Source organism: Sphaeramia orbicularis, chromosome 5 (genome assembly GCF_902148855.1).
Source record: "Sphaeramia orbicularis chromosome 5, fSphaOr1.1, whole genome shotgun sequence".
Taxonomy (NCBI): Eukaryota; Metazoa; Chordata; class Actinopteri; order Kurtiformes; family Apogonidae; genus Sphaeramia; species Sphaeramia orbicularis.
The window spans coordinates 20,882,915-20,901,749 of record NC_043961.1 but is presented as its reverse complement, the minus strand read 5'-3'; the positions used below and the strand labels follow the sequence as shown (position 1 = coordinate 20,901,749).

Genomic DNA, 18,835 nt, shown 5'->3' with positions numbered 1-18,835 from the left:
GAGGGACAGATTTCACCCACATCGATAGGACAAACAGACAGCAGCACACATTCATCTTTTGATCCAGGAGGAGATCCTTCACCTTATTCGCCTCCTAATGAAACGTTCCTCATAAGTAATCGCTCTTTGGGATCATGTAACATCTGTTTCATTTGTCTTCCTCATGTCTCCTCCCTCTCCTCCAGCGACAAACAGTGGGATATTTTTAGATAACTCCCTCCTCCCGCCTAGAGTTTCTTTCTTTCTTTTTTTTTTTTTTTTTTTTTTTTTTTTTCCTTTAGGGACTTGAACTCACATCTTACTGAAGGTAGACGCCAAATTGACGTCAGAGCACCCGTAATTTGACGTGTAAGCACCCCCCCACACACCACGACGAAATGCGCGCACACACGTATCTCCACAGAGCGCACAACCTGCCCTCCCCATCACCAGTATTTCCTTCCCTTTGTGGACCAATAACACGCAGTTTCCCATCCTCATCATCTCAGACAGCTGTTTTCCAAGGAATACGACAAAAAAAAACAAGAATTCAAGGAGATATCTTCACGCCCAGTTGAATATTCTCATTTTGGAGTTTTATCTGCTTTCTTGGGAGCGTCTTAGGTGTTTGTTTCTTTTTCTTTGCGCCGGCTGTGTGTGTGTGTGTGTTTTTTTTTCTCATCTGGTTGAATTTCCTCTGAGATGGAAGTGAGATGTCGTCCAGCGGTGATGTGTTGTGTTTTTGCCATCCTCTGCTCCGTGGTTCCCCGGTCGACGGAGTCTTCTTTGGCGGACAGACAGTACCTGAACCAGTGGGCTGTGGAGATCCCAGACGGAGTGGCCGCTGCGGAGGCGATAGCCAAAGAACTGGACTACGAACTGGTCCGACAGGTAGCAAGAAAAAAAAAACAAAAAACAAAAAAACAAACCAAAAAAAATTTCTATTTACATTATTTCAATTATTTCAGAATGACATGTTTTCTGCTTGATTAATAATACAGACATTTTATATTTAATTTCCCATTACATTAAATTAAAGTTGGGTCAGAATAATCTTATCAAAAAATATAAGGGCCAACTTGCAATCACCAAAGATAAAACATGAAAGCATAATGAAGGAGCAGGCTGTGAACCACTGGGCTGTAACAGCAAACCAGGCAATAGCTGTATCAATTATTCTGCTTTGCTTGATAGGGCCATTAGACTGGAAACTCATTGCTTTTACGATAGCCAGAAAGCACACATTGCATTCAGCACCACATTAAATTAAAGGTCCTCCTCTAACTTGAAACTATGACTCACTGTTTACACACAGCTGATAATAACTAGGATTCATTTCCCTGCTCCGTACATCCCCTGCTTTCTTTAGTTTTCCTGCCTTACGCTGTTTTGTTCTATACAAACACATTTCCTTCTGTAAGAGCGGTGCATTAATTTGTGTGAAACCTGTGGCTCTGAACAACATCTGTTAATGATTTACCCCAACGGATACAGACACATACTGTCTTCAGTGATCATCCACGGTGAATCATCACTATGCACAAACATGCATTTTTAATATTGGATTATTATGATTTAATGCTGTAGATTAGTTATAAATGGCAGCACATTCGACAGATAAGTGCTAAGTGATTTAAAAATGTTCGATTTCATTTGTTTCAACAAGGGAATTGACACATTGTGGCTGTGCTCAAGATATTTTGGTACTTGTCTTTATCAATATATGTGCTTTGCTTTCCCAAAAACTAACAGAAGTTCATCCTAAGCAGAACAAACACACCTGTGGATTCTGTGCATTAGAAACTATGTGCATTTAAGATCTTGAAATAAAAAGAGGTGTAAATATTTAACCCAGAAAGATTCCATGCACTTTTATTTCAGTTCCTAAATAATTTTTTCTTTCTATTTAACCTTACCTAAGTGATTTATCACCATTTATTGCAATATTGTCTTCTTTACTTTGCATTTTTTCAGTGTAAATCAGGTATTTTCCCATATTTAATTCTATGATCATGTAGATGTTCATTAAAGTTCAGATAAAAGTTAACAGTTATTTTATTAGAAACAGAGAAAACTGATGAAAAAGGGGCTTTTTCAGTCAAATCTATCATTAACTGAACATAAACCAAGTGTGTCTATTCACTGTCATTTGTTAAACTCCATGAGTTTTACTGGTGAATCAAGGTTGTAGAAGATGACGGTGTTTCCACGTTCACTAAGGAGCCTCTGAATGTCCAAATGGGTCATGAAAAGATGACAAACTGCATTTTACACCAATTATTTACATGTATTAATAGGATTAGAGGATCAATAGGTATTAAACAGTTTAGATCAGTAGATGTTTTTGGTCACCAGTGGATGTTTGGGTCTTTATAGGTTAATGTCTGCTACTACTTATCTAAATATTCTGATATAAATGTCATTTTTAGTTCATTATCCACTTAGAAATACTTTCCTAAACACTAATGTAGTTGGTCATTCGCAAAGAAAACTGTTGTGAAAATGGCTCTAACTTCACATATAATGTAAATTATTTAATGTGACACCTAGTTAAATGTTTTGTGTTTATTTTTGTACCAAACTGAGCTCCTGAATCTTTTGTAAGGGATAATAATGTTCTGGATGTGCATGACAGGCCACAGTGGACAGATGGCTGGTATTATGTCATTTCCTATGAAATATTCAGCCGTGTCCCATCTCCTGCTCTTTGCAGATCGGGGCCCTGGAAGACCATTTCTTGTTCAAACACCGTCGTCATCCTAGCAGAATGAAACGAAGTGCCAACCACATCACCAAGCAGCTGTCAGAGGACGATCGGGTGAGTGTCATCTGCTCCTGATCAGGTCTAATTCCACTGTTTTTGAGGCTGAACATTTATAAAAAAAACTGCATTTCCACTTGTTTGCTTGTAGGTGTTGTGGGCAGAACAGCAGTATGAGAAACGTCGGAGCAAGCGAGCATCTCTGGGGGGATGCAGAAACTGTCCGGTGGATAAATTGTTTGATGACCCCATGTGGAACCAGCAGTGGTACCTGGTATGTTTTTTTTAAAAAAAAGCATCATACAAAACACAAAACAAGTGGTGCCAGGCACCACAAACCCCACCCCTCACACATATTATAGCTTATTTTGGCATGGATCCAGCTGATGTCATCATGTCTATGCATGTGGTGATGTCAGCATATCAGTTACCTCTATATATGTGGCAAGTCTGAAGTAAATTGAAACAGAATTGATGTTTTTATAGACATTTGAAATGTCGCCTAATATAAGTAAATGGGAGAAAATAAAGATTTAAAAAAATCATTAAAAATTTGAGGTTTGACCTACTTTTCCCAAAATGTAATCAGATCTATTCTGGGTCACTGGCAATCTATAAGCCCAATTTGGTATGAATGCAACCAAAATTTTTGCTGCTACAGACATTTGAAATTTCACCCAATATAAGTAAATGGTGAAAAAAAAGATTTTAAAAATTCCTAAAAAATTTGAACTTTGACCTACTTTTCCCAAAATCTAATCAGATCTATTCTTGGTCACTGGAAATCTATAAACCCAATTTGGTATGAATTCAATCAGTAGTTTTGCTGTTAGAGTGTTAACAATCAAACAAACAAACAAACAAACAAACAAACAAACAAACAAATTGAACTAAAAACAATACCCCTTGCCTACTCTTTGGGGGGTGGGGTAATTATTCCTGTTTGCCACTGTGATAAATGAAACTACAGATTTGTCATTCAACAAACAGATCTGTACAGATTATGGAAAATATTTGGACTGTGTGTTATCAGTGCTCCACAAACCACACATCTAGGTTGATCTCCAGCCTTCTGGTCATACTTTCTGTCTGGTCGGACCTTCTGTTTGCATCCACACAGCCTGTTTTCCCTTGAGATGAAGCCTCGTGTGGGCTGCACAGATCTGCTCATCTCTGTCCTTATAAGGCCCTTCCAGCAGGACTGATTTGGAAATAGACCATTCTATCAAATTGGTACAAACAGATGTCAAAAACTCATTTGAAAACATGAAATTATCTATTATCTGTGATGTTTAATAGTATCCATGTATTATCTTCCAAAACAAAAGGCTTGCAGTATATTAGACATCAGCAATAAAATCATGATTTATTGGATACTAAACCCAAAGTTCAACTTGAAATAATACTGAAATTTTCCCTCTGCATCACAGGTGTCACACATGTGGCCCAGGGGTCAAATCCGGCCCGCCAAAGGGTCCAGTCCGGCCCCTGGAATGAATTTGTGAAATGCAAAAATTACACTAAGATATTAATTATCATTTTAGTTCAGGTTCCACATTCAGACCAATCTCATAATAGCCTATAAATGCTCACATCTCCAATTTTTTCTCTTTGTAAATGTGAATGTTTTCATGTATTTAGACAAAAAAAAGGGTATAATTTCACAAAAAAACTGAATAACTTGAACAAATATGAACAACATGAAGTGTCTTAAGAGAAATACCATTTTAATAATATTCCACCTGTTACTAAATATTTTGTGTATCTGCAGATCCACTGTGCTCTGTTAGTTATAATGTACATGAGGAAATGACAAACTAAAGCATAATAGTGTTAAAATTACACATTTTTTCAGTTTGTCCATGTTATTGACATTGTTTGAAAGGATAGTTTGTAGATGTAAACATTTTCATAATGTAATTTTACTTTTTTCACTGTAAAACATAAAGGAAAGTTTGGAGTTGATTATTATTTATATATTATTATGCAATATTTTACTGGTTCAGCCCACTTCAGATCAAATTTAGCTGAATGTGGCCCCTGAACTAAAATGAGTTTGACACCCCTGCTCTACATCATAAAAAATGTCCCTCCAAACTGCTAAAGCAAGTGTTAATCCATCATTTTTTAATTAAATGTGTTCAAAAGTCTGCAGATCGGTCAGCAACTTCACTACTAACCACTTGTTGTCTGCAATTAATGAAATTCTTGAAGAAATTTTTATTAGTTAGTGTTAGTGATGACTGAAACTACACACCACGCAGCTAGAAAAGAGAGGGATGTTACAGTGAAATGAAAATATTAATGTTAATAATGGTTTGATAACTATACGATGATTAAATTTTTTATGTCATGTGTAGCAGTTTGCACCAAATCAGTAGAATGTGCATGTGCAACGCTCACTGTTTCCCCATCCCAACCCTTTTAAAAGGAAGAACAAAACAAAACAATGAAAGAGTATACGCTTTCAAACAGTTTTAGCCAAAAGAGCCATTTGCTTAATTGGTAACACAGTGTGTGTAGAGAGGAGAGGAGTGGAGAGACTATAATCCAGCAGGATGAAGTAGAGTACAGCATTATGTATTAAGTCCCAATTTACCCTGAATGGGGATGTTTTAGCCCACTGAGGCCAAGTAGCAGCAGAGAACAGTGGATTGTCACAGCTGTGCATCCTTTTCCAGATCCATTACTAACACATTTACTTTATCCTGACCGTAGGCTGACCCTACTGTTAATGGTATTTTACTAATTTTGATCCATAAGCTTACAAATGAACTCTTCACATGTCTATCCATCTGTATTTTCCATAGATCAGATACATGTAGATATGGAGGAAAGTGTCTCCTATTTTCATCAATGTAATAGATCTGTAATAAATTGACACTATGTTGTAATGATAAAAAAAGTAGTTGACAATTAACGAAGCTGTCTTTCAGTTTAGAGAAGGATATCCCAGCACTTTCAACCTGTTAAGCTCCAGAAAACAGACATGATCCCCTCTACTATACATCACTCCTCATCATCAGGATTAATAGGTTAATCAGTTCAGCCGGATCCAATATTAAATCGATCACATCCGGTAAAGTAAAGTCATTGAATTGTCATGGGGTCAACCATCCCTGGTTTGGATGACAAAGTGAATATAAGAGGTGGGGGATTCATATTACAGTCTCTTAGCTTCCAGGTCTCTATACCTGCACTAACCAAACATGAGTCACACACTGTGGAAAATAAGAAAGCAAATTGAGATGAATCATTTTTGCCGATGAGAGATGATGACACTAATGGAATTGGCATTAAAGTGCCGCTTAGTGTGTTTCCACATCAGCCCATGTCTGTGTCACTCCGAAGGCCATGTTACGCTTCATCAAAAGCATTGTGATTCATTGATCTTACCATATCACCAAGAGCAAAGCCATGCCTAAATAGGTATTAAAATGGAAAGGGTAAAGGCCTCAGATATGTTTTGCATCTGTCATGTTTTTTGATGTGATAATATTTCTTAGGTTTGTAAATGAAATCCAATATTTAATGGGGGAATACAGTTGTAGAAAAAATTATTAGACCACCAAAAGTCATCAAAAACAATGGTTATGCAGTTAAGTACTAACTCCTGTGTGTATCATGTGACTAAAACAGACAGAAAAGAAAACATGAAATGCCTAAAAGCACTGTTTTTGTCAGTACAATGTCATAGATATTAATGTAACAACTTAAGCGATTTTGGTTATTTATTAAGAAAACATGGAAAATGGCTAGATATCAGCTCTTAAATTAAACTCTTATGAGCTATTTTTGCTGTTATCATTGTATTTGTTCAAACAAATGTACCTTTAGTTGTACCAGGCATTAAAATGAACAAGAAATTGAAGAAAACAAGGGTGGTCTAATCGTTTTTTCCAGGACTGTATGTGACAGAAGGTAACGATTGCAGAGGACTGTGCAGGTTCTAACACCGTGACATCAGCAAGGTTGATGGGGGTGAAAGTGTGTGATGGAGGCTGATAGATGATCGATGTTGTAGAGAGTGAGCTGGTCCTGAAAACAGGGGGAGTGTCTTTATCTATCACGAGTGGGTGACTGCTCGATAATTTAATCAGGGAGTGACTCATACTTGTAGCTTGAAATTCCTCCTGCCTGCGCTATTATGTGAGAGTGTATCCATGGCTGTGCAAGTGTGTGTCTGCGCTAATTGTGCATCCGGGGACCTCTATGTGCTCATGCATGTATCCCCTCACTCATTATTATACTTCACATCAGCACAGGGAGACTTTGAATGTTACCAGGTCTGTTTGGTGAAAAACTGTACAATTTGTGCATGAATGAAAGGCTGCTGAGAGCCCCCTCAGCTGCTCTATACCTGCACCAACAAGTGAGTCATCTAGTTTCACACCATAACAAGCCAGTTGTAAATATGAGCTGGTCCGGTCGAGTAAAAGTCTCTCAAATTGCTGCTGAAAAACATTGTGTGCTGCATATTTACATTAAAATTTATGTCACATTCCCAGTTGCCCAGAAAAAAAGGCTAACATTACAAGATCCTAGCAAGATATAGGGAGAAAATCGTATTTTTTGGGAGCCAAGGGGAAGAAAAAAGGCGGTACATCACAGGGATGACTCACATCTTGGGGTGGCGTTCTGCAGTGTCTGTGCATAATGCGCAAAGAGCCAAAGAGCAAAGTGAGTTCTTTTTTTAGTCTTAGCTGTCTCCAGCTCTGAATCATACTGTTCCTTAGGCAGCCAAGCAGGCATGATGTTCTTCCATTTAAACAAACATGGTCCCCTTTACTTAAGTGTGATATTAGACAGCTTAAACAGAGATGGACTTCTCTTAATCCAACAAGGGGATTAGATATGAGTCTAGCAACACATCTCTCTCCAAGGCATCTAGTGGGTTAAATTAATCAGAAGAGACGTGGTGTTGCACAACACAAAAGCCCGTATCATTCTGATCCTCTGGCAGTAGTCTGCCTACAAGTGGCCGTAGTAGTAGTGATTCAAGCTCGAACAAAAGAAACGCCAGCAGTCCACTAATGAATTTCTGTAAAGGTCAGAAGAAGAACTGGGAGGCAGTTTAAGCTGAAAGACCCTCTTTAGCTGACCTTTTTACCACATGTGATAATGCTGAGAGAGTATAAAATTGAAGTGTTGATCATCAATATCACCTCTCTGTAGATCAGAGTATAAAATCTGTATATTCGCTCTATTCCTCAGTGAAATAACAAAACCCTGGCGCAGTGGTGCTACTGTTCTCTAACACGATATCAGTTTCACAACGTAATAAACCCCTTTGTTTGTGTTTTCCAGCAAGACACACGGACGTCTTCTTCCCTGCCAAAGCTCGACCTGCATGTGATCCCCGTGTGGCAGAAAGGCATCACAGGGAAAGGAGTGGTCATCACAGTTTTGGATGACGGGCTGGAGTGGAACCACACAGACATCTACTCCAACTACGTAAGACACCGTTGCCATGGAGACAGCCCTATCGTCTGGGTCTGCCGTTGTCTTAGCAACGCCGCTAGTGACACCTTACAAGGCGATTCATAAAGACAGTAATACATCTTCTGTATGATAACCATGCTGCAGACTTTTGGTGTTAAGAAATGAGCAATATTAGAGCAAAATGATCATTTTTGCTGAACTATGCTACAGCTGGAGCGCAGGATTTACAAATATTGCTCATTTCTTTATAATATTTCTCAGTCTGATGATTTAAACAAAGGAAATCAGATAATTACATGTTTCCAAAAGCAGGGATGAATGAATGGAGCTCAGCGAGGCTTCATTTGGTTGAAGTTTCTGCTGTTGACAGGAACTCTAAAAGCTTTTAAAGACCCATCTGTGGTTTGGTTTCAAACACTGCCGTCGCCTCCAAGAGCGGAAGAGAAACGTCACGATGGTGTGAGGGAGAGACAGAGATAATGTATGACAACAGGGCTGATGGGAACAGCTCCCACTGTAATTAAGTTAACGTTGATTAATCAGAGAGGATCAACCAACCGAGGTGCTCATCCTTAACAATCAAAGGATATGAGCAGTGTACATTTGCATAACTTAATAAAAAGTGATTCTGAAGTGACAGTCACAGCATCTAATTTAAATCAGGTATTAAAGCTGTTACCATGAACCAGCAACTGCAACGACGCTTTAATGACTTTGATAACCTCTCTTTTAAGAAAATAATATAAACAATTTGTTATACTAACTAATGTAGGGAAATGATGGGAGTACGCAGATAACATTATAACAGAAAGGAGACAATTCATGATGCGCAAACCAATTTCTTGTGACTCATCCCACAGGCTTAAACAACTGTTTACTTGAACATTCAATAGATTACTGTTGACAACCTCTCCTTGACCCTACGCCAACTGGCTTCTTCCACTGTTTGGTCATATTTTTCCTCTGGTCACCAATCATGTATGACTGTGTGACGGCAGATCAGTGCTCAAAGGGTTCATCACTGATCTACACTGACATGTTCCCAGCATTTGATTTGATAAGCAGTATTTCTTGTTTTTCTGTTGTTTTTTTCATAGGACGCTGCAGCTAGCTACGACTTCAATGACAATGACCCAGACCCTTTTCCCAGATATGACTCCACCAATGAAAACAAGTAAGTTAGTTCCTATGTTTTGTTTTTTTTTCTCATTTTATTCAACAAAAACAAATGAAACTGTAGAAAAACAATCAAATGTCTTTTTATAGACATGTGTATTTAGATGCAGTTCTCCACCAAACAATCGCAGGCTCCTGTATTATTAGAATACACACTCCTGAATGAACAACTGCCATACAATTGAAAGACCTCTGCTTTCAGATGACGCACATGACCTGTCCTCATGATCAATATTTTGTGCTCTAAACACGACATTTTATAAGGGGCGTTATGTAATCTAACAGTTCGATGGCCTCTTCAAATTTGTGTTTTTCCCACTGAGTAATGGCTGGTAGTAGCCATCTGGAAAATAGAATGCAGTGAAATTCCCTGTCATGAAAAAGCAGGGCTCTCACATCTGAGAATGCGCCCAATTTAGAGTAAATTAGATCTGTAATATGTTTGCAGGCATGGGACCAGGTGCGCTGGGGAGATTGCTATGCAGGCAGACAACAATAAATGTGGAGTAGGAGTGGCATACAACTCCAAGGTTGGAGGTAAGATGGTTTTATTTGTTTTGTTTTTGTGATACGTGATCATAACACATACACGTAAACATAGTAAAGTCATGTCTGTTGGTCAGAAGAAGTACAAATACTTTGTTACTTTACTGAAGTAAAAATTTTGGGTATCTATACTTGACTGGAGTAATTATTTTTCAGCTGACTTTTTACTTCTATTCCTTACATTTTCATTGCAATTATCTGTACTTTCTACTCATTACATTTTAAAAATAGCCTCGTTACTTCTGTTTTATTTCGGCTTGTTTTCATTCTGGGTTGTCATCATTCAAATTTAAAAAAAAAAAAAAAGCTATCTAATTTGATTGTGGTTAGATGTGAGGTATAAACATACCATTCCGACACCCTATTGGTTTGTACGTGATCTATTGCACCTGACTTTTTGCACCATTCCAATACTTATATTCAACTACTCATCATATCTTCCGCTCCATGAAACACATGTTAATGCTTAGTAGTACACATATATGGTTCTTCAATACATTTGCATTGGACTAAAATGTGTTCATTTTCAACGGGCATATATATGGCTGAAACAGGTAGACTAGTGCATCCCAAATTTTTCAACATTAACATTTTAATATAACATTATAATCATTATGGTCTTTAGAAAAAATTATTTTGGGGAGGTGGGGTAGTGCACTATAGGCCCCCGTGGCACCGCCTAAGCTTTTGTCCTAATGGCATTTTTTTTCATCTTACATTTACTTTTATACTTTAAGTAGTTTTGAAGCCAGTACTTTTACACTGTTTTTTGAGTAAAAAGCTTGAGATGATACTTCAACTTCTACAGAAGTCGTTTTAAACCCTAGTATCTATACGTCTACCTGAGGAATGAATGTGAATACTTTTGACACCTCTGCTGATCACTATCTGATTAATATTGATCATGTAAACCAGGAGTGTCAAACATAAGGCCTGCGGGCCAAAACCGGCCCGCTGAATGGTTTAATCCAACCGGTAGGATGAGTTTCAGAAGAGCAAAAATTACACTGAAAATATTAACAGTCAAGGGTGTTCAGGGGCCACACACAACTCAATGTAATATCAAGTAAAATTACATAGTAATCTATAAATAATGACAACTCCAGTACTTTTACACATTTACTTGAGTAAAAAGCTCGAGTTGATACTCTGATATTTTTTTAAACTCTAGTATCTATACTTCTATCTGAGGAATGAATGTGAATACTTTCAACACCTCTGCTGAAACTGTTAATGACTTTCTAAAACACCGCCTTTAGATATTTTGGCTTCACATCCCATATTTTTATTTATTTCGTTTATTGCCAGCTTGAAAGAAAGATTTCCTGATGGAGACCTGATTTACACCAAATGCTTACATAATGTCACTCTCCAAAATTACTCATTTCCAATCCACCTAAACAATGGTTTGCATATTGGGGACAAAACATGAGAAAGGCTCGGCGTGGCCAGCTGGTTCTTTATTGCCCCAGAAATATTTGAAAATAAAATATATTACTGATCTCAAAGAAGGACTTTGCTTTCATTTGTGATTTTTTCTTAAATTTGTATCTGTATAAATATCTCACAGCCTACAACGGCTCCCTTTTGGTTTGTTCTGCTCAGGTATCCGAATGCTGGATGGTATTGTAACCGATGCCATCGAGGCCAGTTCTATTGGATTCAACCCGGACCATGTGGACATCTATAGCGCCAGTTGGGGGCCCAACGATGATGGCAAGACCGTGGAGGGCCCAGGGCGTCTGGCTCAGAAGGCTTTTGAGTATGGAATCCAGAAGGTACGTTGTAAGACTGGCTGTTTTTACTTACATTCAGCCGATGTGATCTCAGACTGCACTTCCCACAGGGGGCTATTGTCTGAAGCAATGATGGGAATCAGATAGAACAGAGTCATTATGGGTAATAGAGTCTGCTATTGGATAGCTGTCAGCAAATATTTATACAGGACAGTGTTTATTTAATGTTTTAATATGTGAAAACATGGAATGTGAGTTACAAGGATAAGAAGAACAACAGTATGTAATGAATGTAGAGGTGGCAATCTGAAAGAATATTAATGACAAAAATCTTTTAATTTCTCATGAATAAACCAGTGTTTTTGGCTCAATATAAAATACAATGATGTCTTGTATAAAACACATAGGGGTGCCACCGCTCACATGATGATAATTCAGTCATTAGAAACTACAAATAATTAATTGGCAATAAAAAGACACTATACAGAAGGCCAAAAACAACATAAATCATGGCATGATTTAGAAATAACCCTTTTACTGAGCTCTATAAGCATAAAAAGAAACCTCCTGATAGATCAGTCGTGTTTTTTTAGTATACCGTGAACACACAACATATGCATTACAATAAAAAAATGTTTTCTCCCTTGTGTCTTTTGCAGGGACGTGGAGGAAAAGGCTCTATATTTGTCTGGGCATCAGGTAATGGGGGCCGGCAGGGCGACAACTGTGACTGTGATGGCTACACAGACAGCATCTACACTATCTCAATCAGTAGCGCCTCCCAGCAGGGCCTGTCCCCATGGTACGCAGAGAAATGCTCCTCCACCCTGGCCACAGCGTACAGCAGTGGAGACTACACCGACCAGAGGATTGTAAGTAGGATATACCCCATCACACTATGTTATGTTATGTTATGTTATGTCATGTCATGTCATGTCATGTCATGTCATGTCATGTCATGTCATGTCATGTTATGTTATGCTATGTTACGTTACATTACATTACGTTATGTTATGTTATGTTATGACCTCTGCCAGGAGGTACTGTGATCACTTTGCTTTGTGCGTTTGTGTGCATGTTTGTTTGTTTGCGTGTTTGTTTGGTTGGTTGTTAGCAAGATAACTCAAAAAGTTATGGACGGATTTTCACAAAATTTTCAGGAAATGTTGATACTGGCACAAGGAAGAAATGATTAAATTTTGGTGGCGACTGAGGGGGGTGTCAGATCTGTCTTGGCGGAGGTCTGTGCTCTCCGAGTGCTTTTCTTGTGTTATGTTATGTTATGTTATGTTATGTTATGTTATGTTATGTTATGTTACGTTATCTTATCTTAACTTACCTTACCTTATCTTGAGTTATCTTACTTTATCTTATCTTATCTTATCTTATCTTATCTTATCTTATCTTATCTTATCTTATCTTATCTTATCTTATCTTATCTTATCTTATCTTATTTTCAGACCAGTGCTGATCTCCACAATGAATGCACCCAGACTCATACTGGAACGTCAGCCTCTGCCCCTCTGGCTGCTGGAATATTTGCCCTTGCACTGGAACAAAAGTATGCATTTATGAAACACCCTATGGTTCACATATGAAATATCAAATATCATAAAATATTAACACATGTGCTCTCCGGTTCCTCTTATCCCCCTCAGTCCAGACCTCACCTGGAGAGACCTGCAACACATTGTGGTCTGGACCTCAGAGTATGATCCTTTGGCTAATAATCCAGGCTGGAAGAGAAACGGGGCAGGGTTGATGGTCAACAGTCGCTTTGGGTTTGGGCTTCTTAATGCCAAAGCACTGGTGGACCTCGCCGACCCAGTCACATGGAAACATGTACCAGAAAAGAAGCAATGTATCGTCAGGGATGACTCATTCCAGCCCAGGTAAAGGAAATAATTACAGTGATAGAACTGAGTCATTATTCTCTGTCTTTTTGTTCCAATGATGCCAGAGTGCTGATTTCTGGACCATTTGTCAAATAGTACACCTTGACGCACTAGACTCAATTGTCTTCCCTTTAAATAATCCACAGTGGGTAGTTCAGAATTCAAGGCCCACTTCCAACTGTTTAAAAAATGAGGACAATCATTTGAAATAGGCCTATTTCAAAATAAATAGGGGGAACAGGGCTGTAAATACCATGTGTTATGCAATAGTCAGCTCTTTAGACTAAAATAAATATTCTGCACTTGAACTTTCTTTGTAAATCCAAATTTATATAGTAATGTAAAAATTCTCATTTCAACAAGCAGTAAAGCTTGTGTCACTGCATCCAAGGTTATGTGAAGAGACTAGTTAACAAAAGGCAAAACAAGTTTTTCTCAACCTGATGATGTGTTGTTATTTCTGCATACTGATATGCTGCCATTAAAATTGTACATTTTCATTTGACATTTTTTATTTAGGTGAAAGTTCAACTTATATTTAAAAATATCAAGTTTCAGCTAAGTAGGCGTTTGACAGTACCACTGCCTCTGCTGCCCACTGTTGTTCTGAGGTCCACTAGTTGAGGTGGCCGGTCTACAGGACATCTGACATTGTATCTAAATCAAGAAAGATAAGGTTTTTAATCGTATTCTCAAATGTCTCAACATTCAGACTCAGACAAAACAAAAAGATAAAATCAAGAGTGTTACAGACACATCTGTTGCTTTTCAGATGGAATCATGACAGTAACAAGCCTTAAGCCTTGGAGGATTTTCTGAGCCTGAAATTAAATTAAACAGGGTTTCAAATGATGACAGCTGCAATTATTCCAATATGAAGTCAATCATCAACATGTGTTGATAAATGATAATTGCTTGACAATGGGATTAATTAAATCCTAAAGCTGCCACATATTTACTGAAGCTGTTCTCACCAGATGTTAGATTTGTGTTTCTTTTTGGATAGATTAAGGACAAAACATTGTCGACAAAAGCTTATTTTCTGCACTTTGCCCTTGAAGCAACTTTTTGAGCATTGTCCTGGCAACAGTCAGCAGCAACAGCCAACTACGGTGGGCTGTCCTCTGCTTCCTTTAAGTGTCCATTAAGCAATTTAGCACTGGATTATGAGACTCAATAGCACCAACACCCAGTTTCCCCATTACATTGCTACATCCCTGTTTAATCCAGAGGATTTGGCTCTCCATTTCTGTCTATGCTTAGTGGTCTCCAACCCCCTCCAGATTTACGCCAGCTTGAACACAGAAATCCTTTCATTCATGTCTGGGAGAGACAGGGATTAACTGTTTTTACAAATGAATGACCAGAGGCATTCAAATCTGCCTGTGCAACTTGTGAATGCTTGTGATCTTGGTCCATTTCCAAAGCTTGTGTATCATGTTGAGTGTTATATTTGTTTCCACATCTCCAGGTCTACAGAGAACCTGTCAGAGAAGTGCATGGAAGATGTGTTAGATTCTGTTGTCATAGAGAGTTGTTTTTGTGCCTCATTTCTGGCTATTTTAATGTGTCCTACAGGGAGCTGAAAGCGGCAGGGGAGATCACTATAGAGATTCCAACCAAAGCCTGTGCAGGGCAGGAGAACGCAGTCCGCTCATTGGAGCATGTGCAGGTGGAGGCCAGCATCGAATACACCAGAAGAGGGGACCTGCACATCACACTCACCTCTCCAGCTGGTTAGAGAAGCTCTAAAATACACAAACACAAACATGTGAGTGACAGAACAAAGCTGTATGTTGATTCATCCCTTTGATTTCAGGCACTAATACAGTGCTTCTGGCTGAACGGGAGAGGGACACATCCTCTAATGGCTTCAGAAACTGGGACTTCATGTCTGTGCATACATGGGGAGAAGATCCTGCTGGTACATGGACACTAAAGATCACAGACACAGTGAGTTACACACATGCAAGGTGACAGATTACCAAATTTTACAGGATTTACTCTAATGGAACATAGATTCTGGCTGGTTGAATGTTAGTGTCTTCTTGATATATTCTATAATCTCTATTATTCCTTCTCACAGTCGGGCCGCATGGAGAATGAGGGTCGGATTTTGAACTGGAAGCTCATTCTCCATGGAACATCAGAGAAGCCAGAGCACATGAAGAAACCGAGAGTATACATTCCATACAACGCTGTGCAGAATGACAGGCGTGGTGTTGAACATATGGACGACATGATAGAGGTGAGTAAAATGGAGCAGAATGTAAAACTACAGATGAATACTGATGTAAATCATTAATTTAAATTCAAAGATATCATCATTAGACCCTTTTCTCTGTAATACCTTGTTTAGTAAAATATATAACATAAGATTGGTACATTAATTATTCGGTAACATTTTTTACAGTAAGGTCTACATATTCACCATTTACAAATACAATGTTGTATAGCATTTTGGTCCTTATTTTTCCATCACAAAGTGCTTTAAAATGTCTTATTCCAAAAGGCTGTACTCTAGAACAACTAAGTTATGAAATATCAATAGTTTTCCTCCAGTAACTTCCTTTACTGCTTATTGATCGTTGGTGTTGAAGATGAGTTACAATCTCTATTCACTCTGCTCTCTAATGGCCTTATAAAGTTGCAGGACCACTAAAGTAGTCATTCCCAGTTAATAGCACTTAATAAAAATCTTTGATAAACCCATAAAGACCCAGTGCTACTTTTGTGTCAGTTTCCAAATGAATTTCTCTCTTTATTTAACCATTCTTAAGTGATTTATCACCATTTATACTAATATTATTCTCTGTATTTTTCAGTGAAAATCAGGTATTTTCCTATATTTAATTTACTGATTATGTAGATGTTCATAAAAGCTCTGATTAAAGTTAAGAGTTATTATATAAGAAAGAGAGAAAACAGAAGAAAAAGTGACTTTTTCTCCAAAATATATCATCAATTGAACATAAACCAAGGGCCTCCATCCACTGTCATTGATCCAACTCCACGGGTTTTACAGGTGAATCAATGTTATAGAAGATGACAGTGTTTCCATGGTAACTACGGAGCCTCTGAATGTCCAAATGGATCATATCTGATGACCATGAAAAGATGACAAACTGTATTTTACACCAATTATTTTCATGGATTAATAGCTTTAGTGGTTTAGAAGTTATTATAGATCTCAGATCAGTAAATGATTTTGGTCACTGGTAGCTCTTCGTGTCTTTAAGGGTTAAAATATTAAGAATTGTTATTCATTAGCAGGTCATACACAGTAATGGGCCAACACTAGTACCAAAAACATCTTAACTTGTCAGGTGGACAGTATATCTGTGCATCCTTACTAAGAAAGAACAATTCTACAAATATTAATAGTAGTAGTAATGTAAATATTTGATTGTATGTCACAGTAAAACTAACCGGTGAATTATATTGTTGTGGTTTTAGAAAAGTGATGAGCAGAATAAAGCTTTGTAATGACTTTATATTGTTTGAGTTATTATAATAAAGAGCCATTATGTAACTAATATGTATACTAATAACTTACAAGCAATTAATCAATGGTGAATATGTGTGTCTTAATGTAAGGTGTTGCCAGTGTTGAATTTTATATAGAATTAGGCCCATATCATCACTGATTCAGTGTGCAATGAGAGTTATTAATTTCCTTTCTGATCTACTGTGTTTAAATACAGCAAAAATAAAAAATAAAAAATGAAATACATCACTGTCCAAGGGATTAAGGATTCGAGTGTAATTATACAAACCAAGGGGTGGTGTTTGTGTTGATGGATGTCTTTTGTGTTTTTACACATCAGTTAAAGTCCTTTCTGTTTGTCTGTATGTTGAATAAAGGAGCCAACACAGGCCCATGCACCTCCAAAGACCGAGACTGCACCAGCCTCCTCTCCTTCCACCCCCGAAAAGGAACCTAAAAAGCCATCCAGCTCCCCATACTCCCCTTCCCTCGCCCTGCTGCGTCTCCTGCAGACAGCTTTCAACAGGCAGACCCCATCCATGCAGAAGCCCCAGTCTGTAGCCTCCCCTGTTTGGAGGAAGGAGCAACCGAGCAGGAGCCTCTCTGCTCCTGCAACAAGAATACCGCCTCAGAAGCTTTATCAGGCTCTGGACATGATCAACAAGTTACGCGATGCAGGACAGGACAGTGTCTACAGTGACTACACCGATGGTTTCTACAGCACCAAACCATACAGGCACAGAGACGACCGACTGCTGCAGGCGCTGTTTGATATGATAGATGATGATCGTATATGAAGAGAGGAGAGGAGAGGAGAGGAGAGGAGAGGAGAGGAGAGGAGAGGAGAGGAGAGGAGAGGAGAGGAGAGGAGAGGAGAGGAGAGGAGAGGAGAGGAAACGAGAGGAGAGGAGAGGAAACGAGAGGAGAGGAGAGGAGAGGAGAGGAGAGGAAACGAGAGGAGAGGAAACGAGAGGAGAGGAAACGAGAGGAGAGGAGGGAAGGGATCAGGCTTTGGAGGAGTGGAAGAGAAGAAAAGAAATACAGGAAAGAGAACTCTTCCTCAGAGTTGTTTTTTTTCCCAAAATGCTGCATATCTGATCTCCTTATGTTGATTTGCCAACAACCATTCATTACTTTAGTCTTGGATTCATTCATTTAGTAATGCAATGTTGCAGATATGTTGTCCCAGGAGTTCATATGTCAAAACATGGACTTGTTTAGAGCCTACCAACTACAATCTGTATTTCTGTGTAGTCGAGTGAAAGCATTTAAATCATGAGACAGGAGGGCTTGGACTTCTCTTTGTCTCTCTCTTCACTGCCTGCTCAAGCATGCCACCTTTAGAGTATAAGTTTTGTAATAGTATCTATATATTATAAATATATTATACAAAGACAATGATTGTAATATGGCTTCAAAAAAAAACTTCACATCTCAAATCTCCCCCTTCTAAATCAATAATTGCCAGTTTCTTACTGTAATTCCAATTTTTTATTTCTCATACAGACTTTTTTCAGTATGTTGCACACTAACGGGACACTTACTCACTTTATTCCCTTTAGAGGTCGATTTGATGACTTAAAAAACTAACATTAAGTCAATAAATTAGAGCCAGCACAGAATAAGTGTAAAACTAAAGCTAGAAACTGACCAGCAACTTTCAAATTGAACTGTGTTGACAAATGATTTATTCTCAGGGTGTCAATGAAGCTCATGAAGGAAATTTCCTCTCTTGAGTGTGGAGATGAGAAAATAGGTTATTAAAATTGTAGAGTTGTAAACACTATTAAATAAGACAGAGCATAACAGACCT

At 38.3% G+C, this 18,835-nt stretch overlaps 1 protein-coding gene across 1 annotated transcript in view; it reads left to right on the top strand.

Moving 5' to 3' along the window:
- The first annotated feature begins 391 nt into the window (after window positions 1-391).
- The window catches only part of pcsk1 (proprotein convertase subtilisin/kexin type 1), a 19,329-nt gene continuing 885 nt past the window's right edge, over window positions 392-18,835 (top strand). The window contains exons 1-15 of the mRNA XM_030134382.1: window positions 392-870; window positions 2,693-2,797; window positions 2,892-3,014; window positions 8,048-8,194; window positions 9,280-9,356; window positions 9,807-9,895; window positions 11,510-11,682; window positions 12,300-12,512; window positions 13,101-13,201; window positions 13,299-13,532; window positions 15,114-15,271; window positions 15,355-15,488; window positions 15,622-15,783; window positions 17,400-17,867; window positions 18,011-18,835. The exon at window positions 18,011-18,835 is cut by the window's right edge and continues 885 nt beyond it. Coding sequence (XP_029990242.1) covers window positions 682-870; window positions 2,693-2,797; window positions 2,892-3,014; window positions 8,048-8,194; window positions 9,280-9,356; window positions 9,807-9,895; window positions 11,510-11,682; window positions 12,300-12,512; window positions 13,101-13,201; window positions 13,299-13,532; window positions 15,114-15,271; window positions 15,355-15,488; window positions 15,622-15,783; window positions 17,400-17,819 — 2,325 coding nt within the window. The 5' untranslated portion in view covers window positions 392-681 and the 3' untranslated portion in view covers window positions 17,820-17,867; window positions 18,011-18,835. The remainder of the gene's footprint in view (window positions 871-2,692; window positions 2,798-2,891; window positions 3,015-8,047; window positions 8,195-9,279; window positions 9,357-9,806; window positions 9,896-11,509; window positions 11,683-12,299; window positions 12,513-13,100; window positions 13,202-13,298; window positions 13,533-15,113; window positions 15,272-15,354; window positions 15,489-15,621; window positions 15,784-17,399; window positions 17,868-18,010) is intronic.